Source organism: Lepisosteus platostomus, chromosome 5, assembly GCF_059453375.1.
Source record: "Lepisosteus platostomus isolate fLepPlt1 chromosome 5, fLepPlt1.hap1, whole genome shotgun sequence".
NCBI classification, from domain to species: Eukaryota; Metazoa; Chordata; class Actinopteri; order Semionotiformes; family Lepisosteidae; genus Lepisosteus; species Lepisosteus platostomus.
Window position 1 is genome coordinate 67,710,000 of NC_142615.1, and position 20,324 is coordinate 67,730,323.

Below are 20,324 nucleotides of genomic sequence, written 5' to 3' on the forward strand. Positions count from 1 at the left end.
GACTCTCCCTGGCTACAACTCCCAGCATGCCCAGCGGTACTATGAATGCTTCCTCCTCACAACCGGGCGTAACATTATGTATATATGTGTATATGTGTACTTTATTCTCCTGAGCCGATAATCAAAGAGCAGAACCGGCTCGTCCGGCAACTGGGACTTTATATCTCGCAACGGCGACTTACAATCTCAGAATCACGACTTTATTTCTGGTCATTGGGACTTTATATCTCGCAATTTCGAGTCAGAAAAGTCATAATTTCGAGATCTAAAGCCGAAACGGCGAGAAACCGCGGCGCGTTTTTTTTCTTTCCACTCCCTGGCGGACACGGCTTCCACAGAGGAGGGAGCGAAATGGACTTTTATGTTTTTATATCGACTTTATTCTCCTGAGCCGATCATCAAGGAGCAGAACTGGCGCCAAAACCCGCTTCCGGCTCGTCCTCCGGATGCCGCTGCGGCGCCGGTTGCTAAGCGACGCTCCGAGCCCGAGCGCTCGAGCTCCTCTCGGGGCGGTTTTATTCCCAGCTGAGGAGCCGCTCCTGTCCTGGAAATCCCGGGAAGGACTGGGACTCCCCTCCTGTGGGCTGGGAGGCTCTTCCCGGGTGTTTCCGCAGACGAGGGGAGTCCTGGTGTCCTGGGAAAAGGCCCCCTGTGCTGCGGGCGTCTCCGAGAGAAACGGGCTGTTTGTGTGGGAAGATGCTCTTTCCTCAGGAGGGGAAGAGCCGAGCGGGAAGGAAAGTTCTGGAAGTGCGTCTCCTCTCCGGCTGCTCCAGTCCCAGTGACGGCGACACCGGGACAGGACAGGAGGGACGAGCGGGTCCTCTTTCCCACACGGGGGATTAGTGGGGTTTGTTAGGACACAGGACAGAGAGAGAGAAAAGGACACCAGTGGGAGAGAGTCCTGAAGCTCTCAGGTCTGGTCTTGATCCGGGTTGGTCCCAGTCCCAGTTTACACTGGTTTACAATGTGGGACTTCTGCCCTGACACGACCCCACAGGTGTCTCCACAGGAGACGGGAGTCCTATAACGTGTAACCCTACAACAGTATCCCAGTTAATTCTTTAGCCTTGGAAAGAGGTTCAGATACAGTGACCCTCTGGTCCTGATCCTGCTGGTGGATCTCAAGAGATCCAGGGATCCAGTCTCTGTCTGGGATCTTTGCCCATCAGTCAAACACACAAAATCACAAGTAATAAAAATAATAATAAACTTTATTTTATAGAGCACCTTTTAAGGTGGCTTCCCAAAGGGCTTTACAGAATGACAACAACAATAAAACTATTATACACAAGATAAAACAACAAGGAGTTTAGAGAAGGTGACTCTCTGATATCCTTGGGCAAAGAGTTCCAGAGCTTGGGGGCAGAACAGGAGAAGGCCCTGTCACCCAAAGAGTGTAGAGGGGCTTGGGGGACAGTAAGGAGAGGAGAATTAGCAGCCCGAAGGTTGTGAGGTGGAGAGTAGGGCGATAATAGTTCAGACAGGTACTGAGGTGCCAAGCCATGCAGAGCCTTACAGGTGAGCATGAGGATTTTAAAGTCTACGCGGAATTGGACCAGAAGCCAGTGCAAGGACTCCAGGATAGGAGTAATGTGAACACTTGCACCAGACCTCGTCAGGATTCTGGCTGCTGAGGTTTGGACAGACTGCAGTTTGTTCAGAGTAGATTTTGATACCCCAGCGAGTAGAGCATTACAGTAGTCAATTTGAGAGAATACAAATGTGTTGATCAGCTTTTCAGCCACAGTTAGTGGTAGCATAGGGGTAGTCTAGCGATATTTCTAAGGTGAAAAAAACGTTTTGACGATATGCTGCAGATGTGGGTCGAATGTTAAGCCAGAATCGCATATCACTCCAAGGTTTTTTGATTAGACTAATAATTTAGACTTTAATAAAGAACTGGGGTGCTGTTTAAGGCAGCCCCAATACAGAGAGAACAGGAAAGAAAGCACACCCCAAAATTATAGGGGTGCTGTCTGGAGAAAAGTCCTTCTGTGTCTGCGGGCTGTGTGCGCTCTTGTGTGTCTGCGGGCTGTGTGCGCTCTTGTGTGTCTGCGGGCTGTGTGCGCTCTTGTCTCAGTCATCTTCTGTGACCTTCTTCTCGATGTGCTGCTTGCGATCCTCAATCACTCTCCTGTATCTCCTGTGTGTCTCTGATGCCACACAGTGAGTCTGTCTATCACTGTGTTTTGTCTCTCTATTGTCTCTCTGTATCTCTCTACTGTCTCTCTCAGCTCCTCGATCTCCCTCCTGCAGCTCCTGTGCTCCTGTCCTGCTGGAGTGAACTGTGTTGTCGACACACTGACCTGCTGGAGAGTCTCTCCGTGTCTCTCTGCCTCCTCTCTGGCCTTTTCCTCATAGTGCTGCCTGAGCTCCTCCATCTCCCTTCTGTGTGTCTCCTCTCTCTCTCTCCTCTCCCTCTCCTGCTCCTCTCTCACCTCCTCCATCTCTCTCTGCAGCCTCTCTCTCTCCCCTCTCTCTCTCCTCAGCTCCTCCTCCAGCTCTCTCCTCCTCCCCTCATCCCTCTCCTCCCTCAGCCTCTCCTCCAGCTCTGCTATCTTCTCCTCCAGCGCTCTGATCTTCTCCTCTCGTGTCTGGATCTCCTCCTCCATCCTGCGGAGGTGGTTCTGCAGCTCCTTCTGGTGCTTCTCCCTCAGTCTCTCCTCCTCCCTCTGTTTCCTCTCCTCTCTCTCCCTCAGGATCTGCAGTTGCCTCTGTCTGATCTGGGACTCTGCCTCCTGGTACGTCTCAGTGCTGTAGTAGCTGCCCTTGTTTCCTGCTACCAGCTCCTCTATCTTCTCCAGCAGCTCTGTGACCTGAGTGCTGCCCCTGTCCTTGTTGTTGAGGGCGTGATACCTGTTCCCACTCTTCTCCAGGAGCCACTGGAGCTCCCTACTGCCTGTGTGCACAAACTCCTCCAGCGTCCTGCTGGTCAGATCATCAGCGTGGGTGAACAGGACCATGGTGTGTCCCAGGGCCCTCTCCCCGAATATCTCCAGGACTGTCTCCAGTGTCCTCCTCTCCTCCCCTGAGGATCGGCCCAGCGGGGTCACCAGGAGGAAGGCGTGGGGTCCCGGGGCAGACAGGTTAACACAGAGCCCCACATCCCGTCTCCTGTCCCCCTCAGACAGTCCGGCGTGGAGCCAGTCTGGAGTGTCCACCACAGTCACCCGTCTCCCGGACACTTGTCCTGTCCTCTTCCGGCTCTCCTGAGTGACCGCGGAGCTGCTGGCTTCAGAGGGAAACTCCTCTGAGCCCAGGATGGTGTTTCCTGCTGCGCTCTTCCCAGCACCAGTCCTGCCCAGCAGCACCAGTCTCAGCTCAGAGGGGCGGGGCTGGAGTCTGGGTTCGACTTCACTCACTGCAACAGGAGGAGAGAGGAGCATCAGGGAGGTTACGCATGAGAGACCAACCTCTCCACAGGTAAAAGGAGTACAATTTCCTCAAGTAATTTCTTGACAAACGTAACTTAAAAGTCATAATAATAATAATAATAATAATAATAATAATTGCTTACACTTCTATACTGCTTTTCTGGACACTCCACTCAAAGCGCTTTACAGGTCATGGGGATCCCACTACCGCCACCAGTGTGCAGCCCCACCTGGATGAAGCTCCAGTCCTCTCCCCACACACCAGCTCTCAGTGGGGAGGAGAGCAGAGGGATGAAGCCAGTTCAGAGAGGGGGGTTATTAGGAGGCCATGATGGGTAAAGACCAGGGGGGTAATTTGGCCAGGACACCAGGGTGACACCCCTACTCATCTCGAGAGACACCCTGGGATTGTTAATGACCACAGAGAGTCAGGACCTCGGTTTGACGTCTCATCCGCAGGACGGCGCCTGTTTACAGTCCAGTGTCCCCGTCACTATACTGGGGCATCAGGACCCACACAGACCGCAGGGTGAGAGTGCCCCCTGCTGGCCCCACTCACACCTCTCCCAGCAGCAGCCTCAGTGTTTTCCCAGGAGTCTCCCCTCCAGGTACTGGCCAGGCTCACCCCTGCTGGGCTCCAGTGGGGCTGTTTAAGTGTCACAAGTACTGACTCTGAACATCGGCGTTCCCCAGTGCTGCAAATTCAGCCCTCTCCTCTGCTCCCTGTTCACCCACGACTGCGTCTCCAGGAACAACACAAACTCCATCATCACGTTTGCGGACGATACAACGATCATCAGCTCGATCACGAACGGTGATGAGTCCACCTACAGGGAGGAGGTAGAAACCCTGACAGCATGGTGTCAGGACAGCAACCTCTCTCTGAACACCAGCAGAACTAAGGAGCTGATGGTGGACCACAGGAACAGACCAAGCACCCATTCACATCAGTGGGTCCGCAGTGGTCTAGATTTTCAAATTCCTAGGTGTCAACATCACAGGCGACCTGACCTGGACCCACCACACCAACCCCGTAGACAAGACAGCGCCTGTTCTCTCTCCCCAGACTGAAGAAGTTCAGCCTGCCTTCACACATTCTGACCAGCTTCTACAGCTGCACCACTGAGAGCATCCTAACCGGCTGCACCACTGCCTGGTGTGGTAACTGCTCCGCCCACGAGCTCAGGGTCCTCCAGAGGGTGGTGACACTGGCTCAGAACACTACCGGCTGCGCTACTGAACACAGAGGATATCTACAGTGTTAGATGCCTCAAGAAGGCCAGGTCCATCCTCAGGGACCCCAGTCACCCTAAACACAACTTGCTCTCTCTACTACCATCTGGAAAACGGTACTGAAGTATCAGACCAAGACCACCAGGTGTCAGAACAGCTTCTTCCCCCAGGCAGTAAGACTGCTGAACAGCCAACCACAGCAGACACCTGCAGTTACCTCCTTGAACTGACAGGGGGCACTGGCATTCTCAGGACACCTACAAAGAGCACTAAATACCTCCTTCCCTGTACCTTACTACTGTCAAGACACCTCAATACCTCCTACCCTGTACCCTACTACTGTCAGGACACCTAAATACCTCCTATACTTGTGTTAGTTCCACACAATCTGTGAATTGCAATTGTGTAATCTACTGTATCCCAATGTTAACCCCTATAAATTCCTGTCCTCCAACTCTTCTATTCCTCTTAACGAGCCTTTAACGAGCTCGCAGATTTCAATGCTGACAACACCGCTGTGTGCTGTACTGTTCGTGCATCGATCAATAAACCTTGATTGATTGAGTGTTGGTCCGACAGTCTTGAGGAACAGATTACAGAGACTGAGCTGCTGTGTGATGGATTAAATCTCATTTCCCTGAGAGAAAACAGTTAAATTACAGCACAGAGGATTTAAACAGACACAGATCTGTGTGCCACTGTGTTAGTAACGCAGTACAGAGCGGAGCACTGTATGATTTTAATTCCTAACAGGACACAAGATGGTTGAATCTCTCAGTCTGATGACCAGTAAAATGAGTGACTCAGTAATACAGCACCAATCACACTCACTGGCAGGAGGGATGATGTCTTTACTGTTCCTCCTCTTGACAGGCAGTCTGGGCTCCTCTGTCTCTTTCTCCAGCTCCTCTTCCTTCAGTGTCTTTCTCATCTTCTCCTTCAGCTCCTCTTCTCTCCTGCTCCACTCCTCCTCCAACATCTGTCTCAACTCCTCTGTGTCTCTCTGTCTCTGCTCCTCCCTCTGTCTGATATATTTCTCTAGTTCAGTGTTTATTTCTTTGATGTTAGTGGTGAAGTACTGCCCATAGTTTCCTGCCACCATGTCCTCTATCTTCTCCAGCAGCTCTGTGACCTGAGTGCGGTCGCCCCTGTTCTTGTTGTTGAGAACATGATACCTGTTCCCACACTTCTCCACCAGCCACTGGAGCTCCTTCCCTCCTGTCTCAATGTGCTGCTCAATGGTTGTTTCTCTCAGTCTGTCCCCCCAGGTGAACAGCACTATTGTGTGTCTCCAGACTCTCTCACTGAGAAGCTCCAGATGTTCCTTCACTGATCTCCAGTCTGTGTCTGAGTTCAGATTAATCACCAGGAGGAGAGTGTGGGGTCCTGGGGGACACAGAGACACACTGCGCACAACCTCCTCTCTGACACACTTTGGATCAGCCCTTATAAAAGAGGAACCCCAGCCTTGAGTGTCGACCACAGTGATCTTCCTCCCAGCTACTTCACCCTGTCTCTTCTCACACTCCTTAGTTTCTCCCTCAGTGTCAAACTCCTCTCTGCCCAGGATGGTGTTTCCTGCTGAGCTCTTCCCAGACCATCTCTGGCCCAGCAGCACGATCCTGATCTCTGAGAGACGCTGTGGTGCCTCATGGGCATCAGCCTGTCCCTCCCCTGTCAGAGAGAAAGATCACAGATTATTTACATGATAAAGTTCTCATCACAGATATGTTCACCACTCATCCCATTTAAAATTCACAATAAAAACTTTTCTATATCTTTTCTATTGTCCCTGCCCTGTGACAGAGGAAAATCACAGATTATTGAGATTATTTTTCTGTGTATTCTCTGTGGTATACAAAAATGTTCTGTTAATGTTAGTTAATCAGACACTATTCTTACAACATTGTTATTCTGTATTCTTACAATTTATATAAAATATATGTATTTTTAACTGTTCTCTCAATAGTACATGTTTATTTTTCATCAGGATTTTGTTTCTTAGAATAATTAACCTCACTGAAAGGTCAGATGTTCTTTCATCTGATAAACAACACAGACATTTTTCCAATGTCTTCCTTGCTCATCTTTACCAAGGGTGCCAATACTTCTGGAGGGCCCTGTAGAGTCCCACTAACACTCTGAGTGTCCAGTGGCAGTTCAGACACATATGGGACTCCTGTGTTCAGAATGAACCTTTATACCTCCTTATTTTAAAAATACATGTAAAAACTGTAAAATCATTCAGTCCGTCCTGATTCTTCAGTAGTGAGTCTAAAATGTCACATTTCATAAAGACATGTTTGGGACTCAGCCACCTGGCTGGGAAATCTCTGTGTTATATAGTTGAACCAGAAAGTGAACTTATGTAATTGTATTGGTACAATAGACTCTTTATTCCTTTATTCAATCAAAATTGAAAAACCTTGGAGTTATATTTGATTCTGGCTTAACATTCGACCCTTCTTTGCAGCAGGTCTCCCTGGTAGGCCAGCGACACGCACAGATGGCCAAGAACAACCCAGGACTCAAGGGGGCGTGCTCAAACTTGTGACCGGTGCCGTACACGGTGTGTTATTGTAATATTGTAATGTACATGATAAATAATTACATCCGTCTTCTCCCGAATTGACTACTGTAATGCTCTACTCGCTGGGGTATCAAAATCTACTCTGAACAAACTGCAGTCTGTCCAAACCTCAGCAGCCAGAATCCTGACGAGGTCTGGTGCAAGCGACCACATCACTCCTATCCTGGAGTCCCTGCACTGGCATCCAGTTAAATTCTGTGTGGACTTTAAAATCCTCACGCTCACCTGTAAGGCTCCGCATGGCTTGGCACCTCAGTACCTGTCTGAACTATTATCACCCTACTCTCCACCTCACAACCTTCGCTCTGCTAATTCTGCTCTCCTTACTGTCCCCCAAGCCCCTCTACACTCTTTGGGTGACAGGGCCTTCTCCTGTTCTGCCCCCAAGCTCAGGAACTCTCTCCCCAAGGATATCAGAGAGTCACCTTCTCTAAACTCCTTCAGATCCAGACTCCAAACTCTCTTCTTCAGAAAAGCCTTTACTGAACTGGTTCCATTCTTCACCCCTCTGCTCTTCTTAGTACCACCTTCCAAAGTCTCCTCTGTGTACTGTAATTGTGTTTTATCTTGTGTATTCTTCTTTATTGTTATTGTCATCCTGTAAAGCGCATTGAGAAGCCACCTTTAAAGGCGCTATATAAAATAAAGTTTATTATTATTATTATTCCACCTTATTTTAAAAATACACGTAAAAACTGTAAAATAATTCAGTCTGTCCTGATCCTTCAGCAGTGAGTCTAAAATGTCACATTTCACAAAGAAATGTTTGGGACTCAGCCACCTGGCTGGGAAATGTGTTGTATAGTTTCAAACCGCTTAGAAACTATCTATTGTGATCCACACTGAAGAGAACTAGCATGATGTTAGTTTAAAAACAGTGAAACTGACAAGCTGGAGGAACTGAGTCTCTTTAGTCTGAAGGGAGTGTCCCACACTGACAGGGTGAAGATAGCGAACCATAAATATATACAAAATAATCAACATCCTCAGTGACAGTCAGTCATCATTAAAGACCAGTTAGATATTGACACCTCAGAGTTCCTCAGAATTAACACTGAAACTCAAAGCAACACTTAGACTTAAAATCAGGAGTGGGAGGCTCTACTGTACACAGAGGGGGGTGGGAGAGGGGAACAAGCTGCCCAGTCAGGACAGGAGAAACAGCTGCACGAGAACCTGGAATCACTACTAATTATGGGCCAAATAAATTCCTCTGTTGTTCATCTGTACTGATTCCTCTCTGGTATTATCAGCTGTACAATAAACAGGGCCTCTGAGCAACAAACAAGAAATGTTCATATCTGAGCGTGTCTGAGCATCATGAATACTAACAGTGTGAATCCAATACCATCAGCATACAGTCAGGTTTAACATCAATCATTTTACCTTAAATAAACACTTTATTAAAATATTTAGTACATTCCAAACAGCTTGAGTTTACACTAACGATCTCTGATCACTGACAAGAGAAAGTGAAAGTAAACCAGACCCTGTGTGTCTGACAGAGAGAACACACTCTCAGCAGACAGGAAGACACTTCTCCAGCTGCTGCTGTGCTCTGTGACAGAGAAGAGACCCTCAGTGACTCCCTTACCGACACTCTGACAGGCAGAACAAGAGAAAACTCACCAGGGCTGAGCGCTGAGCTCTCAGACGCCATCTCTCTCCTTCTCTTCCTGCTGATCTGAGGGAGAAGGACTTCCTGTTCTCTTCAGGTAAAGGTGAGCTCACCTGAGGGATGAAGACTCTGCTCTGGCGCCACCTGGTGGATCAGTACAAATGAAACTTAATAAACCGCCAGGAAAATGCATAACGCGTCTCTTCACTCAGGAAACATTCAACATGAAAATACTTTTCACGTGTAAACTCTCATGTGACTCGTGTTGTTCCAGTAACAGGCAGGCTCTGTCAATCCATCAGCTGCTGCAGGTGAAAGGCTCAGGAAATCCAGAAATTTTAAAAGTAACTGAGACAAATCGCACGAGTGTGTCTTAAATACAATGATTAACTGCGAAAAGACTCCGTTTTAAACTCACTTCCCCTGTGAACCTGCAGCACTGAGTCAGTGTTTTCTGAAATGTGCCCGTATTTAGAAGACCTAATACTTCACATGTGCATTAAACACATACTCTTTTGGGGAACAAACGTGCAAAAACAATTTAAAAGAAACGAGTAGTATTTAGGATTTAGAGAAACAGGTAAAAACATCACCAAGGATCTCAGAGAGTCTCCTTCCCTGAGGTCTTTCACATCCAGACTCTAAACCTTCCTCAGTAAAAGAGCTTTAATTTCACGGGTCCTGTGTCAATCTGCTGTTTCCTCTCGGTGCGGAGTCTTCCTCTGCAGAGCACGATAAAAAGCCTCTTTTAAAGGCGCTATACGAGATGAATATTAATGTCCATCTTCCATCTCACTTCAGGGTTGTTAATTTACCTGCGCAGAAATGAGGAAGTATATATATATAAACAAACTCCGTGTGTAAAAAGAGTCAATCGTGCTGTTTTTCGAGAGTTTCTCTACAAAGCTGTATTCCAGACCACACGGATGAGGAGAGAGAAATTGTTCGGGGATGTATAAACGGTTTAAAAGAAACGGATGTTTTAAACAGACTCCGCTGTACGATGACCTTTCAGGAGCTGATCCTATACCCTGAAAGCGTGACTTGCGAGCAATTTCCCGATTTCAGGACCGAAAATCCAACATTTCTCGCTAAACCGACACACCGTGAGAAGAGAGAAGAGTTCAGAAGTATCTCCTCACCTTCGGTGCGGCCGGGCCGGCGCTCTGACCCGCTCCAGCAGGACTGCAGGCTCCGGTCCGCAGGTCCGAGCGCAGTCTGGAAAGGAGCGGAACCGGAGGAACCGGGACTCGGGAATGCGGAGGAACTGGAGGCGCAGCTGGGAGCGAGAGCCGTAATACTGCGAGAATAGGCGCCTCCGCAGCCTGAGAGATTCACACGTCCAGGACCCGCCTCGCCCGGCTCTCGCAGGGAAACCCTGTACGTCCACGGAGAGGAAGGGCGGGTTCCACGAGTGTACGTGCCCAGACCACTCTGAAGAGTTTCATCTGTGGGGCTGCCGTGTACTGGTGGTGATCGAGGCTCCAATAAATGCGGGGACTCCTATAGTAGAGATAATACGGTAGGAGAGCTGACAGGTGTGTCTATACGGGACTCCTATAGTAGAGATGAGACAGTAGGGGAGCTGACAGGTGTGTCTGTACGGGACTCCTATAGTAGAGATGAGACGGTAGGAGAGCTGACAGGTGTGTCTATACGGGACTCCTATAGAAGAGATGAGACGGTAGGAGAGCTGACAGGTGTGTCTAGACGGGACTCCTATAGTAGAGATGAGACGGTAGGAGAGCTGACAGGTGTGTCTATACGGGACTCCTATAGAAGAGATGAGACGGTAGGAGAGCTGACAGGTGTGTCTGTACGGGACTCCTATAGTAGAGACGAGACGGTAGGAGAGCTGACAGGTGTGTCTATACGGGACTCCTATAGAAGAGACGAGACGGTAGGAGAGCTGACAGGTGTGTCTGTACGGGACTCCTATAGTAGAGACGAGACGGTAGGAGAGCTGACAGGTGTGTCTGTACGGGACTCCTATAGTAGAGATGAGACGGTAGGAGAGCTGACAGGTGTGTCTGAACGGGACTCCTATAGTAGAGATAAGACGGTAGGAGAGCTGACAGGTGTGTCTATACGGGACTCCTATAGTAGAGATGAGACGGTAGGAGAGCTGACAGGTGTGTCTGTACGGGACTCCTATAGTAGAGACGAGACGGTAGGAGAGCTGACAGGTGTGTCTGTACGGGACTCCTATAGTAGAGACGAGACGGTAGGAGAGCTGACAGGTGTGTCTATATGGGACTCCTATAGTAGAGATGAGACGGTAGGAGAGCTGACAGGTGTGTCTGTACGGGACTCCTATAGTAGAGATGAGACGGTAGGAGAGCTGACAGGTGTGTCTGTACGGGACTCCTATAGTAGAGATGAGACGGTAGGAGAGCTGACAGGTGTGTCTGTACGGGACTCCTATAGTAGAGATGAGACGGTAGGAGAGCTGACAGGTGTGTCTGTACGGGACTCCTATAGTAGAGATGAGACGGTAGGAGAGCTGACAGGTGTGTCTGTACGGGACTCCTATAGTAGAGATGAGACGGTAGGAGAGCTGACAGGTGTGTCTGTACGGGACTCCTATAGTAGAGATGAGACGGTAGGAGAGCTGACAGGTGTGTCTGTACGGGACTCCTATAGTAGAGATGAGACGGTAGGAGAGCTGACAGGTGTGTCTATACGGGACTCCTATAGTAGAGATGAGACGGTAGGAGAGCTGACAGGTGTGTCTGTACGGGACTCCTATAGTAGAGATGAGACGGTAGGAGAGCTGACAGGTGTGTCTGTATGGGACTCCTATAGTAGAGATGAGACGGTAGGAGAGCTGACAGGTGTGTCTGTACGGGACTCCTATAGTAGAGATGAGACGGTAGGAGAGCTGACAGGTGTGTCTGTACGGGACTCCTATAGTAGAGATGAGACGGTAGGAGAGCTGACAGGTGTGTCTGTACGGGACTCCTATAGTAGAGATGAGACGGTAGGAGAGCTGACAGGTGTGTCTGTACGGGACTCCTATAGTAGAGAGGAGACGGTAGGAGAGCTGACAGGTTTGTCTGTACGGGACTCCTATAGTAGAGACGAGACGGTAGGAGAGCTGACAGGTGTGTCTATACGGGACTCCTATAGTATAGTAGAGATGAGACGGTAGGAGAGCTGACAGGTGTGTCTGTATGGGACTCCTATAGTAGAGAAAATAGGGTAGGAGAGCCGACAGGTGTGTCTGTACGGGACACCTATAGTAGAGATGAGACAGTAGGGGAGCCGACAGGTGTGTCTGTACGGGACTCCTATAGTAGAGATGAGACGGTAGGAGAGCCGACAGGTGTGTCTATGCGGGACTCCTATAGTAGAGATGAGACGGTAGGGGAGCTGACAGGTGTGTCTGTACGGGACTCCTATAGTAGAGATGAGATGGTAGGAGAGCTGACAGGTGTGTCTATATGGGACTCCTATAGTAGAGATGAGACGGTAGGAGAGCTGACAGGTGTGTCTATACGGGACTCCTATAGTAGAGATGAGACGGTAGGAGAGCTGACAGGTGTGTCTGTACGGGACTCCTATAGTAGAGATGAGACGGTAGGAGAGCTGACAGGTGTGTCTGTACGGGACTCCTATAGTAGAGACGAGACGGTAGGAGAGCTGACAGGTGTGTCTGTATTGGACTCCTATAGTAGAGATAAGACGGTAGGAGAGCTGACAGGTGTGTCTATACGGGACTCCTATAGTAGAGACGAGACGGTAGGAGAGCTGACAGGTGTGTCTGTACGGGACTCCTATAGTAGAGATGAGACGGTAGGAGAGCTGACAGGTGTGTCTGTACGGGACTCCTATAGTAGAGATGAGACGGTAGGAGAGCTGACAGGTGTGTCTGTACGGGACTCCTATAGTAGAGATGAGACGGTAGGAGAGCTGACAGGTGTGTCTGTACGGGACTCCTATAGTAGAGATGAGACGGTAGGAGAGCTGACAGGTGTGTCTGTACGGGACTCCTATAGTAGAGATGAGACGGTAGGAGAGCTGACAGGTGTGTCTGTACGGGACTCCTATAGTAGAGATGAGACGGTAGGAGAGCTGACAGGTGTGTCTGTACGGGACTCCTATAGTAGAGATGAGACGGTAGGAGAGCTGACAGGTGTGTCTGTACGGGACTCCTATAGTAGAGATGAGACGGTAGGAGAGCTGACAGGTGTGTCTGTACGGGACTCCTATAGTAGAGATGAGACGGTAGGAGAGCTGACAGGTGTGTCTGTACGGGACTCCTATAGTAGAGATGAGACGGTAGGAGAGCTGACAGGTGTGTCTGTACGGGACTCCTATAGTAGAGATAAGACGGTAGGAGAGCTGACAGGTGTGTCGATACGGAGATTTAACTGTGTGTGTGTAGCAGTTATTGAAGATGAATGTGTGGTTTATTTTGTATTGTATTGAGAGCAAACAATTAGATCAGCAAACAAACTTAAATGAAATAAATGTCGATACAATATTATCTGCATGTTAATAAACACGTGAGTGGGATATATTTTGTGACGTGTTATAAATGGTACGTTGTGATGTGTTATACTGTACCTGGGAAATAGAGTGATGTGCGATGTTTTTCTTATTTTTTGTAATAGAATAATGTGTTTTTTTGTCTAATCTTTTTTTGTTTGCATTCTGTTTAAATGTACAGGAGTGCTGGGTGTCCATACAAAATTCCCTCAGGAAACAACAATCTGATCTCTACAGTGTATCATGATTAGATGTTACATCAGCTACAATTGTGTTTATACTGTGTGCTTGTTGTGATGAGTATCCTACAGACAGGACTCACTACAGTCTATAACAGCACAGACTCATTTATATCTCATTTATATACACTGTGTGCTTGTGGTGATGGGTATCCTTCAAACAAGACTCAGTACAGTCTATAACAGCACAGACTCATTTATATACACTGTGTGCTTGTGGTGATGGGTATCCTACAGCCAGGACTCAGTACAGTCTATAACAGCACAGACTCATTTATATCTCATTTATATACACTGTGTGCTTGTGGTGATGGGTATCCTGCAGACAGGACTCACTACAGTCTATAACAGCACAGACTCATTTATATACTGTGTGCTTGTGGTGATAGGTATCCTACAGACAGGACTCACTACAGTCTATAACAGCACAGACTCATTTATATCTCATTTATATACACTGTGTGCTTGTGGTGATGGGTATCCTACAGCTACAAACACAACACACAGGTGTCACAGGTGTGGAGGTAAACACCTTTCCTGGAGGTACAAACACTTACTTTGGTTCTGCTAACTTCATCAGGCTCATCTCCCCCTGAGAGTGAGTCCCCAGTCTCAGGTATCCAGAGTGACAGATGTGTCTGTCTCAGTATCACAGGTGGTACAAACTGTTGAATACAGCTGTCTGATCTTCTAAGAGGACCTGGCTGCTGTTTTGACACCATCGTCATGATTATGGGCTCGTGATGGATGAGGTGTGATGCTGCTCACTGTGTTTAGAGTCCGCTGTGACTCTCGCGCCGTGCGGACATCTGGGTTCCTCTGCGTGTTCAGGAGCCCTGTTTCCTGTATTTTAGAATATTGACTTCATATCGAAGTCTTATCACACTGCTGGAGAAAGTGTGGATCATCCTGGATCAGAAGGGACAGTCAGTGAATCCGAGAGGACTCTCTTCCTGTTATGAACTCATGACTCGCACTGATACTCCTACATCCTCTCCATCTTCGGGAAGGACATCGCCGAGAACATCCTCGTCCGCGTCACGTTTGTGGACGGGAAGGACATCCTTGTCCTGGGCGACATCGAAGCCGCGGGCCTGCCCTGCCGCAAGAACCGGAAGGGCAAAGCGACGCACTTCGACTTTAACAAACACATTTAAACCAACAAAACTACAATTTCACTCAAAATGTCAGACGCAACTGAAATTAAAGTGGCCTTCGAGATCAGTTCAGTGAGCTCAATAATAATCTTTTACACCGAAAGACCCACAATTTCACCACAAACACATGGAGCTTGTGTCTGTGAAGGTGAAGTGTGAGACGATTCTGTCATCAGGAGGGAGGGCCACAGCAGTACAGCAGAGAGAGTCATCACTGTTACCCACATACTCTCACACCGGTCCCATGTAGAACTGCTGTATTAAACTGTCTGGTGAAGAGACGCGTCTGAGACTTCTCATGATCAGGACAGGTCACGGTAAACATGCAGAAAGTGATGGTGAATTCTCGTTTCGCCTGTGTCTTATTTACTCATTGTCAAACATGCCAGTCTGTGTTATTGTGAGTTTTAAAAAGTGGTTGTCGATTTCTTTAAATGTTTCATACAAAAATGCTATTTGGAGAGTAACTAATTAGATATTCCCCTTGACTGAGGATGTGTACAGTCATCCATCAGGACTGGTACATTTAAAAATGACTGGAGAGAGTGCCACCTACAGGCGAAAGGCCACATCACAGCAGCAACGTGTGAACAATAAGACTTTTACATCCAAAAACCACAATATCTCCACAACCCCATAAGCACAATGATAAAGAGACTTTTACACAATTTCACCACAAACCCCCCGAGCTCAATGATAGACACTTTTACACAATTTCACCACAAACCCCCCGAGCTCAATGACAGACACTTTTACACAATTTCACCACAAACAGCCCGAGCTCAACGATAAAAAGACACTTTTACACAACTTTAACCTCAATGATAAATTACCCCGGTGTTGGTGGAGGGGAGTCCTCATTCTGTAAAGCGCGTAGCGTAGAGTGGAGTGTCCAGAAAAGCACTATATGAGTGTATAAGTGTAAGCAATTATTAATATTACACAATTTGACCTCAAACCCCCTGAGCTCAATGATAAAGACACATTTAAACAATTTTACAATAAGTAGACACTTTTACACAATTTTAACTCAAACACCCTGAGCACAATGACAAAAACACACATTTACACAATCTGACCTCAAACCCATCAAGTTCAATGATAAAAAGACACTTTTAAACAATTTCATCACAAACCCCCCGAGCTCAATGATAGACACGTTTACACAATTTTACAATGATAAACCGACATTCTACACAATTTCACCTCAAACCCATCGAGCTCAATGATAAACAGACACTTTTACACAATTTCACCTCAATGATAAACATACACTTTTGACACAATTTCACCTCAAACCCGTCGAGCTCAATGATAGACACTTTTACACAATTTCACCTCAATGATAAACATACACTTTTGACAATTTCACCTCAAACCCGTCGAGCTCAATGATAGACACTTTTACACAATTTCACCTCAATTATAGACACTTTTACACAATTTTACCATGATAAAGACACTTTTACACAATTTCACCACAAACCCTCCGAGCTCAAAGATAAAAAACTTTTATAGTTTTACCTCAAACCCCCTGAGCTCAATGATAGAGACGTTGACACAATTTTACAATAAATCGACATTCTACACAATTTTACCTCAAACTCATTGAACTCAATCATAAACAGACACTTCTTACACAATTTCACCTCAATGATAAACAGACACTTTTACACAATTTTACCTCAAACCCCACGAGCTCAATGATAGAGACACTTTTACACAATTTCACCACAAACCCCTGAGCTCAATGATAAAAAGACACTTTTAAACAATTTCATCAAACCCCCCCCCGAGCTCAATGATAGACACTTTTTACACAATTTTAACCTCAATGATAAAAAGACACTTTACACAATTTTACCTCAAACCCCCTGAGCTCAATGATAAACAGACACTTTTACACAATTTTACCTCAAACTCGTCGAGATCAATGATACAGACACTTTTACACAATTTGACCATGATAGACACTTTTTACACAATTTGACCTCAAACCCACCGAGCTTAACGATAAAAAGACAGTTTTACACAATTTTAACCTCAATGATAAACAGACACTCTTATATCACCACTTACCTTGTTGGTGGTGGAGGGGAGTCCTCATTCTGTAAAGCGTGTACAGTGGAGTGTCCAGAAAAGCACTATGAGTGTAAGCAATTAATATTACACAATTTGACCTCAAACCCCACGAGCTCAATGATAAAGACATATTTACATAATTTTACAATAAGCAGACACTTTTACACAATTTTACCTCAAACACCCGGAGCACAATGACAAAAACACACATTTACACAATCTGACCTCAAACCCATCAAGCTCAATGATAAAGACACGTTTACAGTTTTACAATACGCAGACACTTTTACACAATTTCACCATGATAAAGAGACTTTTACACAATTTCACCACAAAGCCCCCGAGCTCAATGATAGACACTTTTTCACAATTTCACCACAACCCCCCGAGCACAATGAAAAAAGACACTTTTACACAATTTCACCTGAAACCCCCTGAGCTCAATGATAAAAATACACTTTTACACAATTTCACCACAAACCCGCAGAGCACAGTGAAAACGACACTTTTACACAACTTTACCACAAACCCCCCGAACTCAATGATAGACACTTTTACACAATTTTACCTGAAACCCACCGAGCTCCAAGATAAAAAGACACTTTTGACACAATTTTACCTCAAACCCATCGAGCTCAATAATAAAAAGACTTCTACACAATTGTACAATGATAAACCGACACTTTTACACAATTTTACCTCAAACCCATCGAGCTCAAAGGTAAAACACTTTTACACAGTTTTACCTCAAACCCCCTGAGCTCAACGATAAAGACACGTTTACACAATTTTACAATGATAAACCGACACCTTTGACACAATTTTACCTCAAACCCGTCGAGCACAATGATAAACCGACACTTTTGACACAATTTTACCTCAAACCCGTCGAGCTCAATGATAAAGACACACTTTTACACAATTTCACCACAGACATTTTCTCACTCCTATGACTGTTTTCTCATCAGCCTGAGGACTGAACGATTTCAATGAAGAAACGGAGGGACAAGTCGCCACTCACCGCCACAGCCCGGGAAACATCTTCCGTCTCCAACACCAACAGCAAACGTCCTCTCGGTGCGCAGAAACGTCCAGAAACGCGTTGACTTTGGACTCAGTCAAGTTTAACAGGTGTATAAACGTGCTGAAGAGCCCCAGACTGGCGAAAACTCTGTCAGACCGATTATACTGACGCAGTATTATATTATATTAGCGTTACAACACTGATATCATATGATATTGATGACACTGACGCAAACGCACACTTCTCCACTCCTTTGACGCCGATATCTACGTCCGTGAAGAACAAACTGCTGCTCTAGACGACATTATATTTAAAAAACACACGAATTGAGTGATAGAAACGTGTTCAAACCGCGGTTGACCTGTGGCTTCAGCTCGGCGACGCAGAGACACGGCGTCCATGAGGGCGGGAAAGAAGAAAGCTTGTATATTCTAATAAAAAGCTGACTAAAACCAATTATTAATGATAAAATAAGGTCAAACTCGGGAAACCGCGGCGGGGCAGGAGCCCTCACGGCGGGAAAGGCGGGAAGCGCGACCGTTAGGAATTCAAACTTCAAACGAGACGCGCACCTGCCCCGAGTTCTCGCAGGGACCGCCCCCCTGTCCCCTCTCAGCCAATGGGCTTCCACCACGGTGGAGTAACGTCCCGCCTCAGCCCTCTCCTCCAATGGGCTTAAGGGACACTCGAGTGACGCTCTCGGGAGCCCTCCTCCCCGGGCAGGGCTGTTATAAGCCCTCTGAGTGACTGTCCCAGGGTTCACAAGCTGCCCAGGAGGCTCTACTGTACACAGAGAGGGGTGGGAGGGGGGAACAAGCCGATACCCTGGCTCCTCTCAGGAAACTGCTGATGAAGCCGGGATCAATTAACGACCGACTAATTAACGAGCGAGTTGAACCCTGTGGGTGTCATTCCCACTGTGGCCCAGCAGCGGGGTGAAGGGCTGCAGGTGACGGCCCATATCCCCCCTCAGAAAAATGACACCTGACTCCCCCGTCTCTGGCCACCTACTGTGTGCGCTTTCAGAAACAGTGACCCGGGTCTGACCCGGTTTAAATCTGGCCGATCCAGCTCGTGGCTCCCTGGTTTGGTACCGACAGAGTGGACTGGGTCGAGACAGCAGGACCGTCAGGCTGCGCTGTTGATCTCAAACCGTCAGGAAGGATAGCGGTCATTTCACACAGACACCAGCGCCAGCAACCCCCAGCAGGAACACGCAGACTCCACACACACAGACACCAGCACCAGCGACCCACAGCAGGAACACGCAGACTCCTCACACACAGACACCAGCACCAGCGACTGCCAACAGAAACACGCAGACTCCACACACACAGACACCAGAGACCCCCAGCAGGAACACACAGACTCCACACACACAGACACCAGCACCAGCGACCCCCAGCAGGAACACGCAGACTCCACACTCACTCTTGTGACACCTCCTGTGGGGTTTACATTGTAAACCAGTGTAAACTGGGACTGGGACCAACCCGGATCAAGACCAGACCTGAGAGCTTCAGGACTCTCTCCCGCTGGTGTCCTTTTCTCTCTCTCTGTCCTGTGTCCTAACAAACCCCACTAATCCCCCGTGTGGGAAAGAGGACCCGCTCGTCCCTCCGGTCCTGTCCCGGTGTCGCAGTCACTGGGACTGGAGCAGCCGGAGAGGAGACGCACTTCCAGAACTTTCCTTCCCGCTCGGCTCTTCCCCTCCTGAGGAAAGAGCATCTTCCCACACAAACAGCCCGTTTCTCTCGGAGACGCCCGCAGCACAGGGGGCCTTTTCCCAGGACACCAGGACTCCCCTCGTCTGCGGAAACACCCGGGAAGAGCCTCCCAGCCAACAGGAGGGGAGTCCCAGTCCTTCCCGGGATTTCCAGGACAGGAGCGGCTCCTCAGCTGGGAATAAAACCGCCCCGAGAGGAGCTCGAGCGCTCGGGCTCGGAGCGTCGCTTAGCAACCGGAGGACGAGCCGGAAGCGGGTTTTGGCGCCAGTTCTGCTCTTTGATGATCGGCTCAGGAGAATAAAGTCGATATAAAAACATAAAAGTCCATTTCTCTCGCTCCTCTGTGGAAGCCGTGTCCGCCAGGGAGTGGAAAGAAAAAAAAACGCGCCGCGGTTTCTCGCCGTTTCGGCTTTAGATCTCGAAATTATGACTTTTCTGACTCGAAATTGCGAGATATAAAGTCCCAATGACCAGAAATAAAGTCGCGATTCTGAGATTGTAAGTCGCCGTTGCGAGATATAAAGTCCCAATGACCAGAAATAAAGTCGTGATTCTGAGATTGTAAGTCGCCATTGCGAGAGATAAAGTCCCAATGACCAGAAATGAAGTCGCGATTCTGAGATTGTAAGTCGCCGTTGCGAGATATAAAGTCCCAATGACCAGAAATAAAGTCGCGATTCTGAGATTGTAAGTCGCCGTTGCGAGATATAAAGTCCCAATGACCAGAAATAAAGTCGTGATTCTGAGATTGTAAGTCGCCGTTGCGAGATATAAAGTCCCAATGACCAG

At 47.8% G+C, this 20,324-nt stretch overlaps 3 protein-coding genes across 5 annotated transcripts in view; 2 read left to right on the forward strand and 1 right to left on the reverse strand.

The window, feature by feature from the left end:
* The window catches only part of LOC148671849 (uncharacterized), a 139,636-nt gene that overhangs the window by 32,638 nt on the left and 86,674 nt on the right, over positions 1–20,324 (forward strand). The window lies entirely within an intron of this gene.
* Positions 1–20,324, forward strand: part of LOC148671851 (NACHT, LRR and PYD domains-containing protein 1-like) — a 260,967-nt gene that overhangs the window by 9,128 nt on the left and 231,515 nt on the right. The gene's annotated exons all lie outside the window — the stretch shown is intronic.
* Positions 1,194–10,045, reverse strand: LOC148671852 (GTPase IMAP family member 8-like). 3 transcript variants are annotated; one of them, XM_088632764.1, is made up of 5 exons: positions 9,958–10,045; positions 9,409–9,537; positions 8,827–8,959; positions 5,439–6,281; positions 1,194–3,361 (listed from the first exon to the last, which is right to left on the reverse strand). In XM_088632764.1, the coding sequence occupies exons 3-5, from the start codon at positions 8,855–8,857 to the stop codon at positions 2,127–2,129; spliced, it is 2,109 nt and encodes a 702-aa protein (XP_088488890.1). In that variant the 5' UTR covers positions 8,858–8,959; positions 9,409–9,537; positions 9,958–10,045; the 3' UTR covers positions 1,194–2,126. The 3 variants fall into 3 exon arrangements, with proteins under 3 accessions (XP_088488890.1, XP_088488889.1, XP_088488892.1); XM_088632763.1 differs by having other exon boundaries at positions 9,409–9,630; positions 9,958–10,044; XM_088632766.1 differs by lacking the exon at positions 9,409–9,537 and having other exon boundaries at positions 9,958–10,044.